The 19,920-nt window shown below is 42.4% G+C and overlaps 1 protein-coding gene across 1 annotated transcript in view; it reads left to right on the forward strand.

The window, feature by feature from the left end:
• Window positions 1–1,817: 1,817 nt before the first annotated feature.
• The window catches only part of LOC145672399 (uncharacterized), a 290,548-nt gene continuing 272,445 nt past the window's right edge, over window positions 1,818–19,920 (forward strand). Inside the window, exon 1 of the mRNA XM_081741553.1 lies at window positions 1,818–1,973. Within this exon, the coding sequence (XP_081597679.1) occupies window positions 1,833–1,973 (141 nt within the window). The 5' untranslated portion in view covers window positions 1,818–1,832. The remainder of the gene's footprint in view (window positions 1,974–19,920) is intronic.

Raw genomic sequence — 19,920 nt, forward strand, 5'->3', positions numbered from 1 at the left:
TCGTAAACTTGCGTACGGGATAGACACTCATCACCATATGCATTTTGTAGCATTTGGTGCGTTTCACTAAAAGTTTTACCCAGTTTAACACAAAACTCAATTGCAGCTCGTTGTTTGAAACTCATTTTCCGACCGATGTACACAACACACTGACAGTTGAAACGCAATAACTTTCTTGCCGTGCATCCAAATGTCATGACATTTATACCAGTTGTCAATGAGGGACTACGCCATCTACCGGTAAAATATTACAACAGATGGCACTAGTGGTACTATTTGTTTTCAAAAGTTCGGTTTCTTTTGGAATGGAGGGTGTACATCCATATTTCTCGGCCCTTTTCGGGCCCAGCTTTGTAAATATACTGTCCAACGATAGCTACCGGTATTTGTTGTACCGTTCTTTCTGGAAAACTTTTAAAGCACCCTACATTTGCAACTTGAGACACTCACACTAAAAATCTGATTTACATTGTGTAATTGAGAGAAAAGCTAACTATATAGTGGACAGAATAACTAAATGTAACAGAAATAAACATTTTAAAGTCTGTTTGTGAAAGTACTGTTTCTTACACTGAATTAAAAGAACAAAAGCATTCAGAACAAGTTTGTTTATTATTATCAGTGGCGTATTAAGGGGGGTTTTCCGGTTTAAGTACCCCCCGAAATCTTACTTACTATAGTAAAGTATATGAAATATCTTGCATAATTTTCACATTTTCAGGCAAAGCCCCCCGAAAGTTAACAAAGCCCTCCCCGAAACAAAATCGTAAATACGACACTGATTATTATTATTATTTTCTTCAAGACATGTCAGTTTAAATTTTATATTTTAGTTTATTATTATTATTATTATTTCTTTATTTTGCTGATATTGAAAGCATCTCTTTCACAAATTCTTCACAAAAAATATAGCATTCCTATTTTCACTTTAAGAAAGAGGAATCAAACGTTGCTGTTGCCGAGAGAAATCTCTCTCTCTCTTGTGACGTACTCAGGCCCGAAAACAGGCACAGAGGTTTAAGGGGACCATGGATATGTTAGGGGAGCAAGTCATTAAAAATTCACTCACAAATATCTAAATCGTTGAGTTGATTTTGAGTTTAACGTCCCGTTCAGCAGCGAGGCTATATGAGACGTGGACCTACTGATTAACGTGGAATCCGAACCACATGAGCTCCCGCTGGGAATCGAACCCGGGTCTCCCACGCCAAAGACGTGTACGCTAACCGCTTAGCCACGAAGGAGCTCAAATATCTAAATTGTGTTTTTTATATTAATAATAGCGTTTTGTATTGAGGTCTGGAGGGACCACGAAAAGTTTAGGGGGGCCAGGCTCTCCTAGCCTCCCTCTGGTTGTAGGTCTGGACATACGAAATGTTTTCCGACTTTTCACATGGAGAACTTGACACCTCTAAATAGAAGTCAATAGCAATCTTTTGTTTGAGCTGCAAATAATCTTCAAATTTTTAAGCTAATGCACTAACGCTCAACTCTAACCATGATTTCGAACAAGCTTAAATCCATACGCGCACTCGCGTATCACTTACTTCATAGAAAAAAAAAACTGTTTTTTTTTCTTTCCTTCTGGCACAGTGTTTCGATTGACAAAGTGTAACGAATAATAACTAATCAATTTTTGTTCGCACGAAAATGTAGCCAGATCCTTGAACTGTGCCTTCCATGACGCTAGCGTTGTTGCTCGGCTGGCAGGAGAGTGCGAGTGTGTTAGTGGGTAAGTGTGGGGAGACATGTTTCGTGCGCGAGTTGTAAAGGAAAAAACTATTAACACATAATCTTTTTTAAGAAGAAGAAAAGTTTTTCTATTGTTTAAAATGGCACCATTTTCAAAAGCGGAACAGCACGTGATTATGAAGTTCTTGCTTCTGCGTGGGCTGCCACAGGACGCAATCCAGAAAGTGTTGTTTGAAATGTGTGATAGAGATGCAATAGATGTGAAAAGTGTACAATGTTGGGTAAGTGAAATATTTGCTTTCGCTTTTCCGTCCTTACATAACGAACCGGGTGCCGGGTATCCCCTGTTTACGAGAAGCCTCATCGTGTGGTGAACCAATGTCCGCGTAATGCTTACAGAATAAAGTTTTCCTTCCTTAGCAACATGAAAGACTATAAGGTAGGATATAATATTTTATTTTTGTTCATTATGTCAAGATCATACACATATGTGGTAGCGTCCACAACGCACGGATTCACAGTAGATATCTTAACTAGATGAGTAAATAAAATCGCATGTTTAAGACCACAGAAACAAAATCCACTCTAGTTCGTCCTTTGCACAGGATGTAGTGAAAACAGCGCCGTAACTTAGGTTTTTTCTGGGGGAGAAGCATTAATATTTCGGCCCCCTAGAAAAAGTTGGTTTGGGCCCTCCCGAAAAATTTGAAAATAGACCCCTTGTTTCAATTTTTCTCTTACTCTTTGTGGGTTCCCTGGAGAATGTAGGCCCTACCGCACGCCCCTGGGTCCGTTCCATACATGACTAATTAAGGGGACAATATTGACAAATCTCAAAGCCATACGAATAAATATTATTTTCAGGACTCCTAATAGTAGACAGTTTTTTTTTTTTTTACTGAAATTGGCCCACAACTCATTTTTGTTTTATTTACTTTTTGTGCGCTGTTTTGTTTATGTATTGTAATGAACCATTTTGATGCTTTATTTATAATTTCATGTTTGTATCGTATATGGAGTAAGAAAATTTTGTCCTAAAGTGGGCCCCCCTCGAACGGCGGGAAGTTTCCCTGGAGAAACAGTTGCCCCCCACAAGTTACGGCCCTAAGATGTAATGTAATGTAATTACAGCTTATAATCTCTTTCAGCATCAAGTTTATACGAGATATAACTTACTGCTTAATGTGGAATCCAAACCACATGGGTTTCCGCCACGAATCTAACCCCAGTCTGCGATGTCAAAGGAGCGTACGCGAACCGCTTTGCAACGAGGGAACTCGCATTTCACAGAACCCCATTCCCCGAAGAGCTTGGGCACAAACTCCACAAATGTATTATTCTCTCTCTCTCTCTCTCTCTCTCTCTCTCTCTCTCTCTCTCTCTCTCTCGCTCTCTCTCTATCTGAGGCCGCGGTGGCTCAGTAGTAGAGCGTTCACCTCTGGTGCATGGGGTCCTTGGTTCGATCCCAGCTCGTGCCAAATGAGCTTTGAGGTAGACAAACACCGTGTGCGTGAGTTTCCTTGGGGAATCTCCCGTTTCCTACCACTTTCTTCATTCCACCATTTCATTCACATCTCATCATCACCGTCTGCTCTAACCTAGCCGGCATAAGTGTAGGAAGCAAAACTTAAAGATTTCGTTTCCATTGTTCACTTTCTCTCCTAAATTTACCATTTTGATCCTCAAATATGCTTTTGTTTCTCCAAATTTACTATTCTAAAGTTTGATTATACTATTTTCAATGAAAAGGTATACCCCTCTCCGTTTTTCTAGTCGATACTACATGTACCTTTGGTGTAAGTAGTCCCGGGTTCGATTCCTAGTGAGAGAACAAAGAATGTTTTCACAATGACTCATTTTCATTAATCGTCCATCTCCTTTGGCCTTAAAGGCATAATCGTGGAAGTTAAACTGAAAAATAAGCAGCGGCGGATCCAGGATATGATCAAGGGAGGGGCTAAACCATAGTTTGCCGCTTTATCCAGTCCAAAAAAGTAGGATTGAAGCCCATTTTATTCAGTGTATACCTGAGCGTCAACGTGTGGAAGGGGCTATAGCCCCTGTAGCCCTCCACTTGGATCCGTGCCTGAAAATAAGTCCTGAAAAGTTATGTCCCCTCCCCAACATAATTTTGTGGGGGCAACCTGCACCCTAAAACCCGCTTTGTGGGCGCACGTGGGCACACCTGCCTTTCTAAAACTAATGCAGTCAGGATTAGGGATACATACGAGATCGAGATTTAAGGCTGTCTCGTCTCGAAAAAGTGTTGCAAAAGTAAAGTCTCGATTTGCATTTTGTCAGGAAAATTCTGTCTTGTCTCGTCTCGTGTGCATCCCTAGAGAAACCTGTTAATTAGGCCATCCCTCCAAGGTGGCTTAATGCCTTACTTGGTCTTTTTGTTCATAAGACGTCTTGGGATGCGCACGAGACAAGATTTGAGGCTGTCTCATCTCGAAAAAGTGCTGTAAAAGTGAAGTCTCGACTCAAAAAGTATATTTCTCTATTGGAAGAGCTGTGTCTCGACTCGAATTTTGTCAAGAAAATTCTGTATCGTCTCGTGTCTTCTCGTGTGCATCCTTAGTTAGGATTGTTTTCAATTGAAAATTAGATTGACCAACCGGTGGCACAAGCTGAGAAATTTTAAATCTGATTAATGATATTAGAGTTCTGGCTACACTAGTATATATAATAAAAATGGTCATATTGACGAACAGTCACCATAACCTATGTGAAATTATATATATCGAATGGACCATTTCGTCGCTTACATGACGTACAGACGTAAGCGCGAAAAGCATAATTTTACAGGAGAGGCATTTAAAGAAATTTCAGTTCAATTGAACCGTTCTACACATACAGCAAAAACTATAGCTTCAAAATAATAGCCCTGTCTAAATGATATATGATGGCTTTTCGAAGACCTGTAGCGTTTTCATTTAATGACGTCATCACGCTCGAAATTTGCCTTACATGGATATACGACTGTTCGTCATATATGCAATCTAATCGATTTGGCACGTACGCCTTAATTACTTGTAACTTTATTAATACATGAATGAATGACTTAATTGTGTTTCTCATCTTAAACAAACTGGTAGCTTGTAAGGACGGGACATACTGATTTTTGGTAAAATAGGCTCTGAACCATTCTGTTTAATAGACTCCGGCGAGAACTAAACCCACGCTATCAAAAGCGAGCACACTAACCTATTGGCCTCCCCAAGATGTATTAATCCATGACTGAAATTTCTTATTTTAACGTTGATTTTTATAAATGTTTTGAGTTTATCTATTTATTATGTACTCGTACAAATTGCCAATACAAAGGAATTGAAGAATTGATGTAAAAAAATTGACATTACTAACACAGCTAGTCAAAGTACAAATTCAGTTTTGAAATAAGTGTATTACAAATTATATAATAGTTTTGAAAAGTTGTAAATGCTGAAATTGATCAGATGCCTTTGCCTTCTTTTGTAAGTGTGAAAGGTCTTGATAAAATTTTTGACAATGTTTGTCACGGATGATAGGTGTTAGTCCTGAGCATTAAATCCTTGTATTTCTTGACCGATATTTGTGGATACATTAAGTTGTGTTAGTATGTGTTTCAGTGTACCCAATGTATTCCTTTCAGCGATAGATTCTTATAATGTTGACTGAGGTGACTTGTTTTTATGAAAATCGCTTATTAGTCCTCTTTGGTCACCATTACCTCCTGGACCATTGTCCAATCCACTTTAATGCCAGAATCAGATTCTCTCAGAGATTTAATATATACACTTTCCAAAATACTCTTATACTATTTAAAATCTTCAACTTTCATTGAGTGCAAATGATGTGGTGACCCACGACGAGCCATGTACTAGAAATTGATGGAACTGTAGATGTACTTGGAACCGTCAATTCACCACAATTAACATCATGTGCACTGGCGCAAATCCCGTGGGGCATGATGGGGACATGCTCCCAATCTTGGAACTGAGAAGCTGATTGTTGTCTCCAATAATCCGATTTGAAATGTGTTTTGGGGAGAAATGTGATGATTTGTTTCCGACTGCCACAAAGGAAAGTGAGATGAAATTGTCGTCCCTTGCTGTATAATATAGGCTACAAAAGGTTCACCTCAGAAATCAGATTTATCTGTCGTAATATGAGTCTCGTCTCCCCCCCCCCCCCCACCCGCCAAAATAAACTTAAAATTTACAAAGACTTTTGTAACAACCATCAAATGATACCGCATAAAAAGGCATTGTCATTGAAAAAACTCAGTCTCAGTAGCATTTATGTTACAGTGCCAAGAAACGTAACGACTAATTATATTACACATTTAACACAACGGAAAGGCGTAAGCGACACAAATGGCGCTTACGTTTTTACGTAAAATAACGAGCAATACAAGAATGTCGTTTACGTCAGTTGAACATTTTATCCTGGAGAAAAACTATTAGAGATAGAGTTACGCCACTTCGTCAGATGATAGAATAAGGTTTGAAGCATCCCCAGTTAAAATTTCTCATTAAAAAATGGCGCTTAAGTCTCTACGTCATATAAGCGACGATTTATCTCGATACGACCTTGTAATAAAGAAAATACACTGAAATTTTGTACCATACAAATATCGGCAGGGGAAATATCGTTTGACATTCTCACCCATACCACCAGATTAACAGTGTTTGCCAACCCAATATAAAGTTAAATTTGTTTCAAAAACGCACTATGTCAGATTATTATGCATTTCAAATCTACATAAACGAAAACTTACAGTATCACATTTTTTATTGTGTTTGAGATTAAAGCAAGTTCTGGCGTGATTTTTGGTTGCTTTATATTCAATTATTATGTGAACTAATGCTTGTGTTGTAAAACTATGACTGGCAACACTTCTCTTTCAATTACTGTTGGAGTGACTACCAGTGTAGAGCTAAAACTACTGGTGCGATTTAAAAAGGTCCAACACTTTAGAATGAAAACGTATTATTTCCAGTAAGTTCACTCTCTACATTTTTTCGTATCTACTCTCATTACAAATTTCGCCTTAAGCACAGGACTTTTGAAAAATGAAATCTTTGAGTTTTACGTCCCACGATTATGCCGGCTAGGCTAAAGGAGACGGTGATGATGAAATGAATGAATGAAGAGAGTGGGAGGAAACGGGAGAACCCGAAGGAAACCCACGCACACGGTGTTTGTCCACCACAAAGTTCACTTGGTGCAAGCTGGGATCGAACCAGGGACCCTAAGCACTAGATGTGAACGCTCTACCACTGACCCACTGCGGCTCAAAGGAGTTTTGTTATAACCTATATATATGCTTTTATTGCATATCACAACCTTAAGTTGAAGGGACAAAGTAGTCCAGTTTCAATGGTTGGACTTCTTCAGTGGCCTACTATTCCATGGACACATTCCTGAAAATAAAATACTTTTATTGCGTACGTGAGTGGCGAAGGTCAAGAAATAATCGATAGGAAGACAATGAGCTAAGGACACGCGCAACGCAATCGAAATATGACGTTGCGTACTCATCAAGTGATTGATGCGTTTCTGTATATGTCCTTCATTTTGCCATTTCCTGTTAAATAAATATATTATTAGCTATTCAAATAGAATGAAAGGTCAGCCATTACGGCTACGGATAGAAAAAGAAAGAAAGAAAAAAGAAAAGAAAAAGAAAAAACACTTTCATTAATAATATTAACTTTACTTTAAATGTTTCTATTTCACCAAAGAAACTCAATTCAAACCTTTACACAACTAATATTCATTCAATCGTCTGGAACAAAAGAAAGTAGTATATCTAATATATAAAAATAAAAATGACTATGTTTGTAACTTAATAATTCTTGAACTACCCGACCGATCTCCATCAAATTTTCGACATTGATGAGCTTCTGGCTTAGGATGGTTTTCATGATTTCATTTTGACGCTAGAACGTAGGAGAAGGAGGCAGTGAATATATAAAAATAAATAAAACTTAACTCCTAAACCACCTGACCGATCAAAATCAAATTTTTAACATAAATGAGGTTCGGGTCTGAGTTGGTTTGACGGTGCAACTTAGGGCAGGGTGAAGAGGGAGGATATTTAAAAATGATGGGAAATAACCGATGCTAGTGTTGCATCCATAGTTTTCGGGGTCTCTGAATTGAACAGTGACACTTCCGATGCTGTTTAAAACCAAATTCAGCACCGTAACTTGGGGGAGGAGGTGGGTAGATATACAAAAATGATCTAAAATGACCGATATTAGTGTCGAATCCACAGTTTTCGGGGTCGCTAAGATGAACAATAACACTTCGGAGGCCGTTTAATTCCAAACTCAGTCTTCATTGTCCTTTATGCCCAAAATGAAACGTATCCTCCCCGTGCGAAGAACGGGTATTCTGCTACTTTGTTTTAAAATCTAATTAAATATAATATTTACTATTTTCTTATTATGTTAGAAACATGTGGAACTCTGAGAACATTAATAGAAAATGTTTAGAATTAAAGTGTAAGAGTTAACACTTTCCGAGCGAACGATGGCCTCAGCGCATAGCCTTTCGTGCAAGTAATGTTCACTAGAACGGAAGATTGTTATAGTTCTGCTTTACATTTTCACTACGAATAAACTATGGGCTTTATTCGCGGAATGTCTCCTGAGTACATTCACTCGTATCACCTCGTTCAAATTTGAACCACTATAGTAGTGGCTGCGACGACTCGTGAAGCTGTACTCTACACGAATCATAGAACTGCCTTCTCTCACGTATGATGCATCGGAAGAATTCGGTATGATTCGTAGAGCTGCCTTCCGAACGCACACTCTTGAAAAAAAAAAAAAAAAGTGAAACAGCATATGTGCACCAATAACGTTGCCAAATTTAGAGGACATGGCAAACGAGCGACAAAAATCACCACTTAAACAAAATATAACAGCTATTCGAATTAAAGTGTAACAATAATACGAAAAATATAAAATAACTCAACAACAATAACAGTGGGGCGTGGTAGCTCATTCGTGCTCATGCTTTCGAGCAGTTCAGATCGCAAAGCCTGCTGGGAGCATATTTCATACGATTTTCACACATTGGTAGTGTGGTGAACTTAGTGGCATCTTTTTCTTGCCTATTTAGGCTCGTACGTTTAATATTTGTGGTGATTCCAATTTCTGTGTCTAGAGAATTTGAGCGTCATGTCTTATAAGAAAGAATTACAATACAAATTCATGTTTGATAAGCGTTATCGAAGTTCTCGACCTAATTCCAGTCAAGTGTACCAATGGCTGTTGGAGAAGTTTCCTCGCCTGTTTGACCAGATTTGTGCTCTTCAACTTCATGAAGAAACTTTTAGTATTTATATTAAGTTTAAATCAATCAAAGATTATGACCAGTTTGCCTCGACAGTGCCTGAGACTGTGACCTTTAATCACATGGACGGTAACGTAAGTACAGTAAGAATTTTGCCCGCAGAAGACCCTGTGAAATTGGTGAGAGTTTATGATTTTCCATTGGAAGCTCCAGTGCAATTATTGGAAGAACATTTTCGTGCCTATGGATTGGTAAGGCGAGTAGAACGACAGTATTGGGCGGCACCGTTTCCTACAGGCATTGACAGTGGTGTACGGGTCATACATATTGAGCTAACTAAGCATATTCCCTCTAGATTGATTGTCCAAGGTTACAAAGTGAATGTTTCATATGAAGGTCAGCCAATTACTTGTTTTTTTTGCCAGAGCACGTCGCATACCGTGTCTAATTGTCATTTGAAGAAGAAAAATAGTACTATGGGGGGGAAACCGACCCCGCCGCCAGTGGTTATGACTGAATTGGGGAAGGTATGGCGACCAAATCCGCTTCCGGCTTCTTCCGATCATGTAAGTGACGAACCAAGTTTATCTAAGACTGGGTTTGCAAAGGATAACAGTGTTCCCGATGAGTCTCAGTTTCCTGCTTTACCAACGAGTTCCGTCGCGCCTTTACCATTACCAACCATGTCGTCAGTATTGGAGGAGAAAAAAAGCTTGGTGTCTGAGCAACAGCCCTCCGAGTCGTCTATGGTCTCTACGATACATTCGGAGAATCTCAAGAATGTAGATGTGCCCATGTGTCCAAGTGAACCCCCCCCCTCGCAGGGTCTTGATCCTCTTAGTAATTCCGTTATCTCACCCAGTGCTACGATGATTGCCGTTGATCCGGCTTCCCAACAAAAACGCCGAAGGGTATCTAGATCGACTACAAAAAAGAAAGAACATACAGCTGTTGTTGGTGGTTCTCAAGGTGCAATACAGTCCAAGTCACGTGATCACAGCCTCAAAAGCCGTGCAACGTCCGATTCCGAGATATAGCGTGCCTGCATTGTGTGTTTGTTTTTTCTTTTTTGCGCCTTCAGTTCACGAGTGTTTTTTTTTTTTTTTTTTTTTTTTTTTTTTTTTTTTTTAGTTGCATTGAGTTGTGTTTAGCAAGAAGAAGCTTTCTTTTTCCAGTTTTTATGTGCTATACATTTCTTGTCTACTGCAGTGTCTTTCTATGGGCGTTACAAGTAAGTTTTTGTTTGTATTGCTGTTAGTGTTTTTGTGTGGAAGTATGGCGCAGATCAATGCTTTTACTTTAATTACTCTCAACATTAATAGAATTAGTTCTGCTCAGAACTTAGTGTTATTACAACAATTTATTGAACGGAATCGTGCAGACGTTTATTGTTTAACTGAAGTAACTTTTCATACATTTGACTTTCTCTCTGACTATAATACTATAGTGAATTCCGAAAAAACCACTGGTGTCGCGATGTTAGTACGAAAGGGTCTACATTATGATAGGGTTATGCTATCTCCGGATGGGAGAGCCATCCGTTGCTATATTAACGGTATATGTATTATTTGTTTATATGCCCCTAGTGGTTTTCTTAAAACACGAGAGAGGGAAGATTTTTTTTCCAGTGTCATTCCATCGTTAATACCTCCCGGTCTTACTTATTGTTTATTTGCCGGCGATTATAATGCGGTGATCGACGCACGTGATTCGCTCACACCATCACCTCCCTGTCATGCCTTAGTTGAGTTGGTGAGAGTTCTTCAGCTCCATGATGCTCTTCTAGCATCTCACTCTAAGCATGCAATGACGTACACCTGTACTACGACACGAAGTCGCTTGGATAGGATTTACGTCGATGCTCGCTTAAGTAAGGCTGTCCTCGCTGTCCACACAAGGCCTGTATCGTTCACAAATCATGCAGCTGTCTTAGTTCATTTTAAGCTGCCTTTTTTTCTTCCGGCGGGAAGGGGACGTTCCTTCTGGAAAATCAACAACGAAGTGCTGTTAAGAGAAGACACTGTTGAAGAGTTTACCGAGCGTTTTAAGTACTGGCGTAAAATGCAACGTTATTTTCCAACGGAGGTTGCGTGGTGGACTACTTATTGTAAACCCAAATTCCGTAGTTTCTTTCAATGGAGAGGGAAATTGTCCCAACAGCACGATCGTCAGCTATATGAGTTTTATTATAGGGCACTATGTGACCTCTGGGCTGCACAGCCTTCCCTACTTAATCTGGCTTGTATTAACGATATTAAAAGTAGAATGCGTCAAATCGATACTCGAGTATCGTTGCAGGCGTATTTTTCAGACGATCTATATCATTGTTTTCCGGAAGAATCGTCTTCCTTGTATCATGTGGATCGCCTTTTTCGACAGCGACGAGCTACATGTATTGAATCGTTAGTATTGGCCAACGGCGATACCATTTCTGACCCTTTACAGATTTTACAAGAATTTACGCAACACTTTATAGCCTTCACGAGCGCATCGCATTCGGATTGTCTTTTTGCTCCTGAGTTTCTATCAGCCCTTCCCCAGCGGCTGCCTGCAGAAGCTTGTCAGGCTCTATTGCGCCCAATTACGGCTGACGACATCTTGGCGGTTCTCAATAAGTCTAAGGGACGTAGTTCTCCCGGCATAGATGGCTTGAGTGTATCTTTTTACCGTCATTACTGGCCTATTCTTCGTGGTACCCTTGTGACACTTTTTAATTCCTGGTTGTCTAATGTGCCCTTTCATTCTAATACTGCGGTTGTCGCACTTATACCCAAATCGTCCAAGGCGAAGGTTGTGGCTGATTACCGCCCTATCTCTTTATTGCCAGTTGATTTGAAATTATTTACTAAAGTTCTTACAGCCCGATTACGACCTATCATACAGAAACTTATCAGTCCGTATCAAGCAGCCCTGCACGAATCGAATAACATTCAATTTACCCTTCGTACTCTTCGAGACCTCTTTGCATACTTTCAGTCTCGCGGTGTCCCAGCCGGAGCGTTAGCAGTAGACCTAGAGAAGGCTTATGATAGTGTCGATCACAATTTCCTTCGTCTAACCCTCGACGCTTGGGGTTTTCCCGCAGCTTTCTGTCAAGTAATTTCGAATTTATACACCACCGCCACGTTTCGTCTCCAAATTAATGGACATCTATCTGACCTCATTCCCTTAAAACGAGGTTTGCGCCAGGGCTGTAGTTTAAGCTCTATTTTGTTTTCTTTAGTTATAGACCCTCTTCTCCATCGTTTGGCGCTAGTGTCTCCCCCAGGCCCTACCCTCTTTACTTGTCAAAACATCTATTGTTTCGCTGATGATCTGACTATCACAGGGGTCGACGCAGTTGCTCTTCAGGGTGTCTTTCCGGTTCTCAAACGATTCTCGCGTTGCTCTGGCCTTCAGTTTAATGCAAAGAAAACTCAAGTGTTACAATTTCACGGCTTTCAGTTACCCTCTCCTACCCCAGGCACGCAGCCTATACCGCATGTGACATCCTTAACAATTTTAGGGATTCCTTTCACGTCCCTTCCCACTCCCCATTATGAAGAAGTTTGGCAACCTCTCCTTACGCAAATTCGAGGGTTGTTCTTCACCCTCCGCTTTCGTCGACTTCATTTATGGCATCGCATTCAATTTATCAATATCTACGTGGCAACTAAATTGTGGTATAGGGCTCGGGTATTTCCCCTCCCTGAGATTTACGCCAAAAGATTTGAATCTCTGTTCCTTTGGCACATATGGCGAGGTTACTATTTTCGCATCCCCAGAACTGCCATTTATCTCTCACGTTCCCGCGGTGGTCTCGGTTTAGTTCATATCCGTCTCAAATGTCAAACTCTCTTCATGGCAGATTCCTACGTTGGTCTTTCATCCGTCGATTCTATTACGAACCATTGGTTTAGTTGTTTTTGGCCGGAGTACGCTCACCCTGTCAATCCCCCTTTTATTCAATTTGCCGATCAGTGTCCGAAATATGTTTTGATCTTTATTCGATATTGGATTTATGCCGGGGTGCCTTTGGTCCCTCAGCAGCACAATGCTCGCTCATTATATTCTGTGCTCTTCACATTGTCCTCTCAGCCGACTCAGTTACGAGTAGTACAACAGTTTCCACATATAGAGTGGCAGCAAGTTTGGGCTAACATTTGGAACCCAATCTTACCTTCCTATATGCAAGTGTTATGGTTTCAAGTAGTCCATCAACTTACCCCAACACGTGCGCGGCTTTATGCTATACAACGAGCACCTGATGCTTTGTGTACTATATGTCGTTCTGAGGACACTTTGGCGCATCGGTTTACAACATGTGAGGGAGCGCCAGTGATATGGAACGCCTTGCAGGTGATGGTGGGTCGTATCACTCGTCGTCCGAGTGCACAGTTTCACATTAATCATTTGCTTCTGCCGGACTTTCATTTTTTTCCCCCCACTAAGCATCGTACAGTGCTTTTCCTGCTAGCCAGCACTTTACTATATTTCCAGCGGCATATCACGTTACTGGATGCACGCACTTACTTTGATTTTCTTCAACGTACACGCCGGAAATGTTATTCTCCGCAGCAGGAAAGGATTTCTTTTAGTAGGTTTTTAGAAGTGCTTTTGTCATGAACTAACGTTCCTCTCTCGTGTTTTTTTTTTTTTAATAAGTATTCTTATTATTATTATTATTATTATTATTATTATTATTATTGTTTAAATATGCATTTATTTATTTCTAGTTCTCTGCCTTTATAGTTGTAGACCCAGATTTGATGATTTTTGTATTTATGTCTAGTGCTTTTCTTGTTTAGACTCAGCTAGTTGAGTCCATTTTGTATTTTTCAAGAAGGTAATAATAAAACTAGTAGCTCAGTGGTAGAGCGTTCACCTCCGGTGCTTGGGGTCCGTGGTTCGATCCCAGCTCGCGCTGTGTGGAATTTTATAACAGCCTAATTTGTTATATACAGGTCCTCAGTCATATTTTTGGGTATATTATATCACAAAATTCCCTCCCTCAAAACAGTTTATGTTGCGTTTAATTTTTTTATTTTATAGTGGCATACAATTATTGAAATAAAATACACCTTTTAATTGTGCATACATACTTTATACGATGCTTCGTGAACTATTATATCGTTTATTTATATAACGTTGCTATGACAACTTACAGACTCATCAAAAACTCATCAAATTAACATATTAGAATCAATTTTGATTCTATTTCTTTTTTGTATTTTCTTCTCCTTCTTCTAACTAGTTAGTGCATATTTTAAAATTACATATTGCTCAGAAGTATAATAAAAGATATTTAGAATTATGCTGAAAATACAAAGATATCGTTACACTTTGTGGTGGACAAACACCGTGCTCGTCGGTTTTCTCGTTGTTCTCCCGTTTCCTTCCACTAGTGCTCTGAACGGGTCGGGTCGGCCCGACCCGGCCTGTGACCCGAATTGACTGTCCCGATCCGATGACCCGACAACCCGACCCGAGCTGACCCGATCCGTTTGAGAGCACTACATTCCACTTTTTTCATTCCACCCTTTCACTCATCTCTCATCATCACCGTCTCCTTTAGCCTAACCGGCATAACCGTGGCACGTAAAACTTAATAATTTCATTTTCATTTCATTTTCAACCACAATAACAACAAAAGGAAATTTAGCGGTAATCGGACAACACTGCATTCCTCAAGAGATGTTCTCCGTATAGCGCAAGAGACGACATTGGCAAAATGGCATGGGTGGGGGGATTGACAATCGCAATATACCATCGCGTTCTATTGGGTGCTGAAATGGGTAAACCTAGATCAAGCTTCACGACTCATAGCGATCACTATAGTCTGCATGAACACATTGTTATCGTCGCAGGGGAAGCTTTTTTGAATGCATGTCAAAGACGGCTGTGTTCACGTTGATGCTGTCAAGAATGGAGTCCAATCCAGATGCTGGTTAAATTTCAAACTTCTTCACGTGAATATTCCGGTTCTGATTTCCGAATTAGTGATGATTTTGATTCTAAAAATGTGATCTAAGGTGTACATTGCGTACTTGTCAAAAAACAGAAAATAAAGTATTGTAAACTAGCGAAAATTATAAATAGGTAATTTTTTCGCAGCATCTAGAAACGTATGTCTTCTTAAAAACTAAGAGTTAGACATATAATGTATAACTTTTTTTTTTTTTTCAATACAGCAAGAACACTTCTATACAAGTTTTCTCTTTTAGGCTGTCTTCACAACGAGAGCTGGTAATGTATTAGCAAGGCATTTAGTTCAGTTCCTGCACATGTCGTTCTTTTGCTCTCTAATCGAATTCTCAGACACAATTTCTAAATGAACATAAGTGTGTTGAAACTTACAAGCAGTATAAGAGTTTTTGCTTCCCTTTTGTTGGTTCGTTATAGATGGAAAATCTTTCTCCAAGTAAATAAATAAAAAGTACAAATTCTGTTATTACAGAGACAATCCCACTTCGCACTCTTTAGATATTTTTCAAAGGTACCGATGCATATTGTAAACTTCTGCTTGTATGAATAGGTAGAGATAACTACAGTCCGGAATCGTTTTTTCCACTACTGAATTTTATTACAAAATCCTCTATAAATAGTATATTTCAAATATAACTTCAGTGTAAATTCTCTAATACTGGAAATGAAATGAAATCTCTGAGTTTTACGTCCCACGGTTATGCCGGTTAGGCTAAAGGAGACGGTGATGATGAGTAATAAATCAAATGGTGGAATGAAGAAAGTGGGAGGAAATGGAAGAACCCGAGGAAACCCACGCACACGGTTTTTGTCCACCACAAAGTTCATTTGGCAGGGGTTGGAATCGAACCCAGGACCCCAAGCACCAGAGGTGAACGCTCTACCACTGACCCACCGCGGCCCCTCTCTAATACTGCGTAAAGAGAGGTGACCTAAGGGCCGAGCAGCCTAGAGCAGGATCTCCATAGAGCTCCGAAGCAAGCTAGGTGGAGTGGATTTAGGATCCCCAATGCTCCACGCAAGCAGAGAGGAGGTTAGGAGTGACAGAGCTCCGAAGCAAGCTAGGTGGAGTGGATTTAGGATCCCCAATGCTCCACGCAAGCAGAGAAGAAGTTAGGAGTTACAGAGCTCCGAAGCAAGCTAGGTGGAGTGGATTTAGGATCCCCAATGCTCCACGCAAGCAGAGAAGAGGTTAGGAGTCACAGAGCTCCGAAGCAAGCTAGGTGGAGTGGATTTAGGATCCCCAATGCTCCACGCAAGCAGAGAGGAGGTTAGGAGTCACAGAGCTCCGAAGCAAGCTAGGTGGAGTGGATTTAGGATCCCCAATGCTCCACGCAAGCAGAGAGGAGGTTAGGAGTCACAGAGCTCCGAAGCAAGCTAGGTGGAGTGGATTTAGGATCCCCAATGCTCCACGCAAGCAGAGAGGAGGTTAGGAGTGACAGAGCTCCGAAGCAAGCTAGGTGGAGTGGATTTAGGATCCCCAATGCTCCACGCAAGCAGAGAGGAGGTTAGGAGTGACAGAGCTCCGAAGCAAGCTAGGTGGAGTGGATTTAGGATCCCCAATGCTCCACGCAAGCAGAGAGGAGGTTAGGAGTGACAGAGCTCCGAAGCAAGCTAGGTGGAGTGGATTTAGGATCCCCAATGCTCCACGCAAGCAGAGAAGAGGTTAGGAGTGACAGAGCTCCGAAGCAAGCTAGGTGGAGTGGATTTAGGATCCCCAATGCTCCACGCAAGCAGAGAGGAGGTTAGGAGTGACAGAGCTCCGAAGCAAGCTAGGTGGAGTGGATTTAGGATCCCCAATGCTCCACGCAAGCAGAGAAGAGGTTAGGAGTGACAGAGCTCCGAAGCAAGCTAGGTGGAGTGGATTTAGGATCCCCAATGCTCCACGCAAGCAGAGAGGAGGTTAGGAGTGACAGAGCTCCGAAGCAAGCTAGGTGGAGTGGATTTAGGATCCCCAATGCTCCACGCAAGCAGAGAGGAGGTTAGGAGTCACAGAGCTCCGAAGCAAGCTAGGTGGAGTGGATTTAGGATCCCCAATGCTCCACGCAAGCAGAGAAGAGGTTAGGAGTCACAGAGCTCCGAAGCAAGCTAGGTGGAGTGGATTTAGGATCCCCAATGCTCCACGCAAGCAGAGAAGAGGTTAGGAGTCACAGAGCTCCGAAGCAAGCTAGGTGGAGTGGATTTAGGATCCCCAATGCTCCACGCAAGCAGAGAGGAGGTTAGGAGTCACAGAGCTCCGAAGCAAGCTAGGTGGAGTGGATTTAGGATCCCCAATGCTCCACGCAAGCAGAGAGGAGGTTAGGAGTCACAGAGCTCCGAAGCAAGCTAGGTGGAATGGATTTAGGATCCCCAATGCTCCACGCAAGCAGAGAAGAGGTTAGGAGTCACAGAGCTCCGAAGCAAGCTAGGTGGAGTGGATTTAGGATCCCCAATGCTCCACGCAAGCAGAGAAGAGGTTAGGAGTCACAGAGCTCCGAAGCAAGCTAGGTGGAGTGGATTTAGGATCCCCAATGCTCCACGCAAGCAGAGAGGAGGTTAGGAGTGACAGAGCTCCGAAGCAAGCTAGGTGGAGTGGATTTAGGATCCCCAATGCTCCACGCAAGCAGAGAAGAGGTTAGGAGTGACAGAGCTCCGAAGCAAGCTAGGTGGAGTGGATTTAGGATCCCCAATGCTCCACGCAAGCAGAGAGGAGGTTAGGAGTCACAGAGCTCCGAAGCAAGCTAGGTGGAGTGGATTTAGGATCCCCAATGCTCCACGCAAGCAGAGAGGAGGTTAGGAGTGACAGAGCTCCGAAGCAAGCTAGGTGGAGTGGATTTAGGATCCCCAATGCTCCACGCAAGCAGAGAGGAGGTTAGGAGTGACAGAGCTCCGAAGCAAGCTAGGTGGAGTGGATTTAGGATCCCCAATGCTCCACGCAAGCAGAGAAGAGGTTAGGAGTCACAGAGCTCCGAAGCAAGCTAGTTGGAGTGGATTTAGGATCCCCAATGCTCCACGCAAGCAGAGAAGAGGTTAGGAGTCACAGAGCTCCGAAGCAAGCTAGGTGGAGTGGATTTAGGATCCCCAATGCTCCACGCAAGCAGAGAGGAGGTTAGGAGTCACAGAGCTCCGAAGCAAGCTAGGTGGAGTGGATTTAGGATCCCCAATGCTCCACGCAAGCAGAGAGGAGGTTAGGAGTCACAGAGCTCCGAAGCAAGCTAGGTGGAGTGGATTTAGGATCCCCAATGCTCCACGCAAGCAGAGAAGAGGTTAGGAGTGACAGAGCTCCGAAGCAAGCTAGGTGGAGTGGATTTAGGATCCCCAATGCTCCACGCAAGCAGAGAGGAGGTTAGGAGTGACAGAGCTCCGAAGCAAGCTAGGTGGAGTGGATTTAGGATCCCCAATGCTCCACGCAAGCAGAGAGGAGGTTAGGAGTGACAGAGCTCCGAAGCAAGCTAGGTGGAGTGGATTTAGGATCCCCAATGCTCCACGCAAGCAGAGAGGAGGTTAGGAGTCACAGAGCTCCGAAGCAAGCTAGGTGGAGTGGATTTAGGATCCCCAATGCTCCACGCAAGCAGAGAAGAGGTTAGGAGTGACAGAGCTCCGAAGCAAGCTAGGTGGAGTGGATTTAGGATCCCCAATGCTCCACGCAAGCAGAGAGGAGGTTAGGAGTCACAGAGCTCCGAAGCAAGCTAGGTGGAGTGGATTTAGGATCCCCAATGCTCCACGCAAGCAGAGAAGAGGTTAGGAGTGACAGAGCTCCGAAGCAAGCTAGGTGGAGTGGATTTAGGATCCCCAATGCTCCACGCAAGCAGAGAAGAGGTTAGGAGTGACAGAGCTCCGAAGCAAGCTAGGTGGAGTGGATTTAGGATCCCCAATGCTCCACGCAAGCAGAGAGGAGGTTAGGAGTGACAGAGCTCCGAAGCAAGCTAGGTGGAGTGGATTTAGGATCCCCAATGCTCCACGCAAGCAGAGAGGAGGTTAGGAGTCACAGAGCTCCGAAGCAAGCTAGGTGGAGTGGATTTAGGATCCCCAATGCTCCACGCAAGCAGAGAAGAGGTGAGGAGTCACAGAGCTCCGAAGCAAGCTAGGTGGAGTGGATTTAGGATCCCCAATGCTCCACGCAAGCAGAGAAGAAGTTAGGAGTCACAGAGCTCCGAAGCAAGCTAGGTGGAGTGGATTTAGGATCCCCAATGCTCCACGCAAGCAGAGAAGAAGTTAGGAGTCACAGAGCTCCGAAGCAAGCTAGGTGGAGTGGATTTAGGATCCCCAATGCTCCACGCAAGCAGAGAGGAGGTTAGGAGTCACAGAGCTCCGAAGCAAGCTAGGTGGAGTGGATTTAGGATCCCCAATGCTCCACGCAAGCAGAGAAGAGGTTAGGAGTCACAGAGCTCCGAAGCAAGCTAGGTGGAGTGGATTTAGGATCCCCAATGCTCCACGCAAGCAGAGAGGAGGTTAGGAGTGACAGAGCTCCGAAGCAAGCTAGGTGGAGTGGATTTAGGATCCCCAATGCTCCACGCAAGCAGAGAAGAGGTTAGGAGTCACAGAGCTCCGATGCAAGCTAGATTACTGAGGTTAGGAGTCCCTACAAAACTGAGTGGGAAGAAAAGAAGCCTAGAGAAAACTATACGCTTTGGGTTAGGTATCCCCTAGAGCTTCGAAACAAGCTAAAGGAGGGAGGTGACCAGTCACAGACTGATGCTTGTCGCCGAAATCCTCGGTTATATATGTGCTCCGATGAGGCGGTCCTGAGTAAGGTCCTAACATGGCGCATGCGCCAGTAGAAATTCCCTAATTCTCTTAGTAGCGTCGTGGTAGTGATTGAAGATTGGTGTTCCTATTCCAGCTCCCGCCGTTTGTGAAGTGCGAGCAGTGATAAAGTTTTTGAATGCACAAGGCATAGCACCGATTGAAATCCATCGTCAGCTGTATCGTTGCAAAAATGTCGCTGACCCTGTGCGCCTTGCTTTGTGCTCTAGGGTCAGTTGCTTCAACACA

Source organism: Thermobia domestica, chromosome 16 (assembly GCF_964235325.1).
Source record: "Thermobia domestica chromosome 16, izTheDome1.hap1.1, whole genome shotgun sequence".
Taxonomy (NCBI): Eukaryota; Metazoa; Arthropoda; class Insecta; order Zygentoma; family Lepismatidae; genus Thermobia; species Thermobia domestica.